Genomic DNA, 8,076 nt, shown 5'->3' with positions numbered 1-8,076 from the left:
AGGCCGTGGTGGGGCTGCGAGCGCGGAGTAGTCTGTCAGCTCGTGCAGTTCGCCGTCTGTGGTCGGTGGGGTCAGGTGTCGTGTTCGATGGTGTCACTCGTGTGTGAGGGTATTGTCCTGGCAGCCTTCAGCCTCGCACAGGTGCCACAGTTTAGTTCTCCTGGGGCCTGCCTGCCACAGGACTCATAATCCCAAGAACCAGCCCTTTTTGGTGCTGGTCAGCTTTGCTCAAGGCAGCTTGTGTCGGCTATTTTTTTAAAAATAAGGCATATTTCTTAATTACTGGTTGTTAGCTCCGGGTGAGGTTAGGTGGGTAGTTCTTGGTGGTGGAACCCAGCCTTACTTGACTCTCAAGTTGCAGAGGGAGGCTGCAGGGCTAGTAACAGAGGATAATGTCTTAGACTGACTCCAAGGTGGATGTTGAAATGCTGTTTTACTCAGCTTTTCCAATTGAAATTGGGTTTTTGTGATACTTGTTTTCATATTGTTATTGTTAGGTTGAAACATACTGTAAAATTATCTGCACTTACCGATTTTCTAGGCTTCTGGGGTACATTGAAATTCTGGTGATGTGCTGTGGCCAAGCTACAGCTTGTGTGGCTCCCTAAGTAGAGTGGGAGTTACCATGTCTTAAAATAAGCTTTAAGGGGAGGGAGCATTAAAGAAAGGTACGTTCAGGGGACAGTGATTACGTTCTTAAAACATTATAATGGGCTTCAGAAGCCGAACAGCTGACACTGAGAAGAATTTCTCGAATGCAAAGTATCTTGTATATACGTGATATCCATGTTTCGAGACAAGAAGAGACTTTGCTTTGGCCTTTGAGTGGATATAAGTGACTATAGCGAGCACTAAATGTTTATTTTCTCTCTCTAGTCTCACCGCAAGTTCTCAGCTCCGAGGCACGGGTCTCTGGGCTTCCTGCCCCGCAAGCGCAGTAGCAGGCACAGGGGCAAGGTGAAGAGCTTTCCCAAAGATGACCCCAGCAAGCCTGTCCACCTCACTGCCTTCTTGGGGTACAAAGCTGGCATGACCCACATTGTCCGTGAAGTTGACAGACCTGGATCCAGTATGTATTAATGTTCCTCTTAATAGAAGAGGTAGTTTTCTTTTCTTTATGAATGACAAAAGATTGTCAGTTTTTTAGTAGCTCTGGATTTTAGTTCTGGCTTGACTTCACCCTGTTCAAAGTCCTGGAGTGGGTGGGGTCTAAAGCACCCAAACCCCTCCCACTTCAATGCGAGTGATGTCCCAGCAGCAGGGCTTCCTTCCTTCCTAGCAGCGACTGTCTTGTTAATGGTCCTGTGTGAGATGTGCAGCGACCTGATGGTTTGGTTGAGCTGTGTTATAACAGGCTGCTTACGATGCCCTCTCCTCAGTGGGTGGATTGCAGTTCTGTTACTCGCTACCCTGCATTTTGCCTGTTGAGCTGTGTCTCTGCTTCCTACCGAGCCAGCCTCAATTTTTTGCAAGGCATTAAATTATAACTTGTGGTTGGTCACCTTACCCTGCATCATCTTTGCCTTTGTGAAAAGAACTGGAGTCGTGTAACCTCTCGTGAAGAGTTTGTGAGCAAGAAAGAACAGGTTATATTTGATAGCTAATGCTGGTGTTAATTGTTGTGCTGTGTTTCTGTCTTCATCCAGAGGTGAACAAGAAGGAGGTGGTGGAGGCAGTCACTATAGTGGAGACTCCTCCCATGGTCATTGTGGGCATTGTGGGCTATGTGCAGACTCCTCGCGGTCTCCGCAGCTTCAAGACCATCTTTGCTGAGCACATCAGTGATGAGTGTAAGCGTCGCTTCTACAAGAACTGGTAAGAGAGGAGGGCTTTTGCTTGTTGCCTTCATCTCATGCTGTGGTTTATTTTTTCTGCTGGGTTGCAGGTTCTGTTAGTACAGCTTTTTGAAGAGGCTTTTCATCAATTAGTGTTTGGCCTTGATGAAGTGGCCTAACAATGGGGTAGGCTGTAGGAACGGCTCTGGGAGGGAAACGGCGTAGTGTTAGTTAGCGCCCTTCTTGGCACGGGGGTAACAGTGTTGTTTCTTGCACGGAGTCTCCCTAACGGGCTACACGTGATGATACTTCGACGGGCGGACATAAGGAAATCGCCTCTGGCGCTTGTTGTTGAGTGTCGAGTCCTGACTGTAGCCCTGTTTTCTCAGGAAAGGGGAAGACAAGTGTTACTTGTGATTACTGTTCCAGGCACTGTTGTTCTGATTCACTGTGTGTGCATTTGCCTGATCGCGGCTCCAGTGAGTCTAGAGCTTACTGCCTGTTTATGAACTTTGCAGGCTGAAAAGACGTCAGTAGAGCAATAATGATCTCAAGGGTGTTGCAGTAACGACCTTGCTGTCAGGCATAGCTCGGGATTGCGAGGGGGGAAATCGTGGTAGTCTGAGGCAGAGAGCAGTCATCTGACAAGTGCTTTAAAGATCTATTTTTTTCTGTTATTGTTTGACATCTTTCTACAGTCTTTTGTCTTCTGTACTGTGAATGTTAAATGTGCTTTGGAATTCATGGCAGCTCCGCTCAGCTCTGGCAACTTTGCCTCTGTCTGATGAGCTCCAGGCTCCGCTTGCCAGTGGAAAAGAGTCCTTAGAAGCTGGCAATGAGCCGAAACCAGATGAGGTGGCAGCTCCTTCTGCACATCCCCACTTCTGTGGGGGATGGAGGAAGGGCTTGGCCAAACCTTGTCTCTGCTCTGCTCCTGAAGGCACAAGTCCAAGAAGAAGGCCTTCACCAAATACTGTAAGAAATGGCAAGATGAGGAAGGCAAAAAGCAGTTGGAGAAAGATTTCAACAGCATGAAGAAGTACTGCCAGGTTATTAGAGTCATGGCTCACACTCAGGTACGTGTCTGTGGGACTGAGGTGTACAATAGAAGCAGCTAAGAGGGCGAGCATAAAGCTTGGTCTGTCTCTGTAGGGAGATTTCTGTCCCCCTGCAGCCTGATGCTAACTGTCCAGCACAATATAAATACTAGTCCTCTTCATTCTGTACAAAGTGTGTGCTCACAGGATGCTTGAAGGCAACTGCTGGCAGTCTTCTGAAGCACTGTCTGATAGAGACTAAACCATAGTAGGAACTTCTTGGACTGAGTTCTTTGCTGATACTGTGTAGACCTGGGCTCTCTCTTAGCTCCAGGTACAAATGAAAACAGGCTGAACACTGAACTCTGGGGTTTGTGTGGTCAGCATCACTTGAGGCTGTGTTGTATAGGGACTGCAAACACTTGGGCTTTTGGTGGTTTGTTGCTCAGCTGGAGGAGGTGTACTGCTGAGTGGTGTGGTGGTGTCTCCCTTAGTCATCAGTTCTCTGCCAGACTTCCTTGAGAGATGCAGTTAAATCTTGGGGTTGACTGTGAGTGCAGTAAGTCTAGTTACGACATTGCTGATTTCACTAGAATTTGTTTCCCATACTAGACAGCAACGGCAGTATTGCAGGTGCTGTTGATACTCCTGTCAGTCCCTCTGTGCTAAATATAATAGAAATAATTGTCAATGTGACTCTACCCAAAGTGTCCTTCAGTGTACAGACTTTATTACAGAATCATAGAGAATTTCAAGTTGGAAAGGACTTCCAACAGTCATCTAGTCCAACCCCCCTGCTACGGGCAGGGACACCTTTCACTAGATCAGGTTGCTCAGACCCCTCTCCAGCCTGACTTCAAACACCTCCACTGATGGGGCATCCACAGCTTCTCTGTGCAGCCTGTGCCAGTGTCTCACCACCCTCATAATAAAAAAAATAATCTTCCTTATATCCAATCTAAACATACCCTCTTTCAGTTTAAAACTGTTGCCCCTTCTTAGCTCCTGTTCTTCCTGGATGGAGTTTGACTGGTGGCTGTGGGGTTAGAAGCACTTGTTAATTCTGTGTTTCTGTGGGTGGCAGATAACTTCTGGATACTGTGACTTGTCATTTAAGCCACAACACAGCTTTTCCCCTTAGTACAGGGCCTTTCACTGCAGTATGTTGAAGTTTTATATCTCGGAAAAGGATATGTTTAGTTGGAAAAACAAATTAGGCCAAGACTAGAAGGATACTGGGCTAGTTAATGAGGTCCATCTTGGAAGAGCAGGAGCTAAATTTCATCCTTTCTATTTCCTAGATGCGTTTGCTTCCCCTGAGGCAGAAGAAGTCTCACCTGATGGAGATCCAGGTGAATGGTGGCACTGTTGCTGAGAAAGTGGATTGGGCTCGGGAGAAGCTGGAGCAGCAGGTGTCTGTGTCAACTGTCTTTGGCCAGGATGAGATGATAGATGTCATTGGAGTCACCAAGGGCAAGGGATATAAAGGTAAATGCATGGAAGTTCTCACTCTTTGTCATTTTAATAAAATCCTAGCCTTGAGTTTTCACAAGTGTGGGGACTAAAAGCTGAGGAGGTAAATCCACACCGCTGTCACAGTTCAATGATGAGACCATGGAATGAGCGCTGGGCACAGCGCCTGACATCCGTGAGGAGTCATTCCATGCTGCCTTCCTTCTGAGAACACAACCCAGGGACAACCACGGAGGGCGTGTGGGTGGCTCTGGGGCAGGATGCTTCACTGGGAAATGTGGTTAATTCCTGGGATGCTGGATCTGGGCTTCCCTTTTGTTCCCTGGGGACAGCAGCTTAAAAAGTGGCTTAAACCCTAGTTGAACAGTTTGTTGACACCCCAGCTTGGCAGTAGGTAGCAGCGCTGTTTGTGTCTTGTTTCAGGTGTTACCAGCCGTTGGCACACCAAGAAGCTGCCCCGCAAGACTCACAGGGGTCTGCGCAAGGTGGCCTGCATTGGTGCATGGCACCCTGCTCGTGTGGCTTTCTCTGTGGCCCGGGCTGGTCAGAAGGGCTATCACCATCGGACTGAAATCAACAAGAAGGTTTGTGTCTCTGAATTGCTGGGCAGAAACGAGAGCTGGCAAGGTCACTTGCTGTATAACGGTGAATAGAGTGGAGAGTTTAGCTTTGGATGTTTTGCTTTGTTTGAGTAATCTTGGACAGAAGCCAGAGTCCATTATGTTGGATAACCATAAAATTCTTGTATGGACACATGTTTGCAAAGTGCAAAAGTTTTTGTTCAACCCTAAGTAGAATCCTTTGCATTGTGACTGATGACAAGCCCTTTCTCCTACCTTATGCTAAGTGGAAATTCTTGTCATTTTTAGATCTACAAGATCGGCCAGGGTTATCAAATCAAGGATGGAAAGCTGATCAAAAATAATGCATCAACTGATTATGACTTGTCTGACAAGAGCATTAACCCTCTGGTGAGTTGTTGCAGATCTGTGGAGAGAGTCTGCTTGTGAGCTGCAGTCATAACAGGCAGAGGGGCCTGGTACAAGTTGAAAAATGAATGAAGAACTCTTGAGAGCAAACTGGGCTGCTGTGGGAGGTGGTGTTGCTTAGTCATTCTCAGTATTGACTTGTGTAACTTGCTAATTGCAGTGATTATGTGGCAGTATAGAGAGATGTTACAAACCTAGAAGTGGTACTTGCAAATAAGGAATAACTTAGCAGGGAGAGCAGCTTTTGCTGTTTTGTCAGCCTCTCCTTGTTGCTGCTGTTCTTAGCAAAAGTCTTACAGCAGCAAATAAATTGCTGCATCAAGGAACTTGACCAGTGTAAGGTAATACTGGAAATGGGATTTCTGTGAATGGCCAAGACCCAGAAGTGCTGTGAGAATCAGGCTGTAGGCAGATGTGGTCGCTGGTTCTGTGTTACACAGAGTGATAACTGTTCTCTCCTTGCTCAGGGGGGCTTTGTCCACTACGGTGAGGTGACCAATGACTTCATCATGCTGAAAGGCTGTGTTGTTGGGACCAAGAAGAGGGTCCTAACGCTGCGCAAGGTAAGTAGTGCAGCCTGCTGTTCAGTGGGCTGGAACAGTGTAGGTCAGCTGCACTGCCATCTGCTATGGGTGTCATCACTGGCTGCTGTGGGGATTTGTGTAGCCAGCTAGAAAGAAAAGCCCTGAATACTGTTGTAGGGCGCATGCACACAAACACACCTCATTTTAATGACCCCAGGAGGAGCATGAGGTCCTTTCCCTGGGTAGTTCAGTCCAGGGCTGTTAGTAGTGAAGGGCTTTAGGGTTGAGAATTCTTGTGCAGGCTGGCAGGCAGACTTGTGCTCGCCTGCTGATGTGGGCTGACCAGTCTGCTGCCTCGAAGGCCAAAGGTGCAGGCTGGCTTGTTTGGCACGTGCTCCTTGCAGCTGAAGTGTGAGGTCGGAATGACTTAGGAGGAGTTAGCCATGGAGGTGATGAGAAGTAACCAACATACTGACAAGCTGAAAGGGTGCTGCTGCATGCTCACCTGACATCTCTCCTGCAGTCCCTGCTTGTGCAGACCAAGCGCCGGGCCCTGGAGAAGATTGACTTGAAGTTCATTGACACAACCTCCAAATTTGGTCATGGCCGCTTCCAGACAGCTGAGGAGAAGAAGGCTTTCATGGTAAGGATGCTTTCTGAAGCTGACAGCTTTGTGTTGCATATATCTGCATTGTCTTTCAGCTAATGGCAGTTGGCAGCTTGACCTTTGGGCTACCACAGGGCCAAAATTTCTGTGAAACAAAACGTGTAGCTTTAGTGGAGATGGTTCATCCTGCAGAGTTGATCATAACCACAGAAGGGGCTGGGTTCTCACTTGCCATGTGACAGCACTTGGTGCCTGAGCGGAAGCCCTTCAGTGATGAGGTGTGGAACAGGCACTGAGCAGAATCTGGCAGCTGCAGGGGGTGGATCTGCACTGCATTTCTTCTGAGAGCAGCTCTGGGTGGTGCTCACAGTGGGCTGGGGGTGGTGGTTTGTCATTACTGGAGAAATTGAGTTGGGAGTCCTGAATGCAAGGCCCGTGTTGGGTCAGAGTGTGGTTCTGCTGTTCAGGGACAGCACAAGAGCTTTCCCACAAGGTGGCACCAGCATTTCTTCTCTGTTAGATGGAAGGTTACCAATCTGCTGCAGTGTGCCTGTGCTCAGCTCAGCTTTACCCCAAAACCTGTAGCTGTGGGGATGGGGCCTGCGATTTCCATTGAGCTGCAACATTGAGGGTTTTTATTGCCTTAACTTATTTGCAGCAAGAGGAGAAGAAATTGCAGCATTGTAACTGGGATGTGACGTGGTCTTTGCAGGCTGCTTTTAACAGGTTCTTTTTTTTTTCTTTCCTCAGGGACCACTCAAGAAAGATCGCATTGCAAAAGAGGAGACAGCTTAATGTGCGTAATGGTCTTGTGTCCTGTAGCCCATGTGCTCTCAGACCAAGAAATAAATATTTTAAAGAAATTAATTTTGCCTCTTGGTTTATACATAGCTGCATCAAGTCCGGTACTTTTACTGCAGGCCCCATGTGTGGGACCAGCCCAACCAAAGCAGCAAGTAGAGCTCAAATTAATGAGCATCCAACTGGCAGCAGGGCTCCTGTAATGAGAAAGAAGGTGTCACTGCTGTTTTCGGAGAGCCAGGATGTTGGGGCAGAGCGAGACCCCTCTACATGGTTGTGTAAATAGTAAAGCAGCAGGTGCCCTCAAAGTGTTTGCAGTTACTGACAAGTTATGCCACTTGTACATCCTCTGCCAGGCAGCTTGAGAGCTGCTTTGAATCAAACTGGTTTTGAAATAAATGAAACTACTTCAGATTGTTGAAACATTGAATGTTGAAACACTGAATTTTAGGTGTCTGATGCTGGCTGTTGGCATGGAAACCTTCCAGTTCCTGTATGACAGGAGATGTAACCTGCACACTGTTTACAACTGCAGCTTGTTGCTGTTCTTGAGAGCAGCAGCAGGTAATACCGCAGCAACTCATGTTGAAAATACTTCCTTGACTCCTGGAGATACCTTTTGGCTGGTGTTCCCAGCAGAGTGTGATGGTGAAGGGCAGAGGAGATGGCGTCTGTGTGCAGCACCAGTCCTGACTGGGAGCTGAGGCATTATACCAAGAAAGGCAGTGTCAGCCCTGAGCACTTGTCTGTCCAGCCACAGTTGTGAGATCACTCGTGCTTGGGGCCGTGGCCTGACTGAAGGCTTGTGCAAATTTAGATAACTGCGCTGGTGTATCCTTCACTGACCATAATTGGAGATGTGGCAGCGAT

At 47.7% G+C, this 8,076-nt stretch overlaps 1 protein-coding gene and 1 non-coding gene across 2 annotated transcripts; both read left to right on the top strand.

Annotated features, from left to right (window-relative positions):
* Positions 1-876: 876 nt before the first annotated feature.
* Positions 877-7,272, top strand: RPL3 (ribosomal protein L3; the record flags this gene model as incomplete). The annotated part of the gene is made up of 9 exons (XM_010178418.1): positions 877-1,069; positions 1,647-1,815; positions 2,716-2,851; positions 4,114-4,300; positions 4,709-4,869; positions 5,155-5,256; positions 5,742-5,837; positions 6,322-6,441; positions 7,156-7,272. Coding segments are annotated over 9 exons (1,209 nt in total), but the record flags the coding sequence as incomplete, so codon positions are not given.
* On the top strand, positions 4,408-4,500 carry LOC114819086 (small nucleolar RNA U83B). Its single transcript, XR_003766355.1, has one exon. It is a non-coding gene; the product is annotated as a small nucleolar RNA U83B (small nucleolar RNA).
* Positions 7,273-8,076: the final 804 nt, after the last annotated feature.

Source organism: Antrostomus carolinensis, unplaced genomic scaffold (genome assembly GCF_000700745.2).
Source record: "Antrostomus carolinensis isolate BGI_N321 unplaced genomic scaffold, ASM70074v2 scaffold34231, whole genome shotgun sequence".
Taxonomy (NCBI): Eukaryota; Metazoa; Chordata; class Aves; order Caprimulgiformes; family Caprimulgidae; genus Antrostomus; species Antrostomus carolinensis.
Note: the sequence above shows the minus strand (reverse complement) of the source record. Positions and strands in the feature narration are given on the sequence as shown.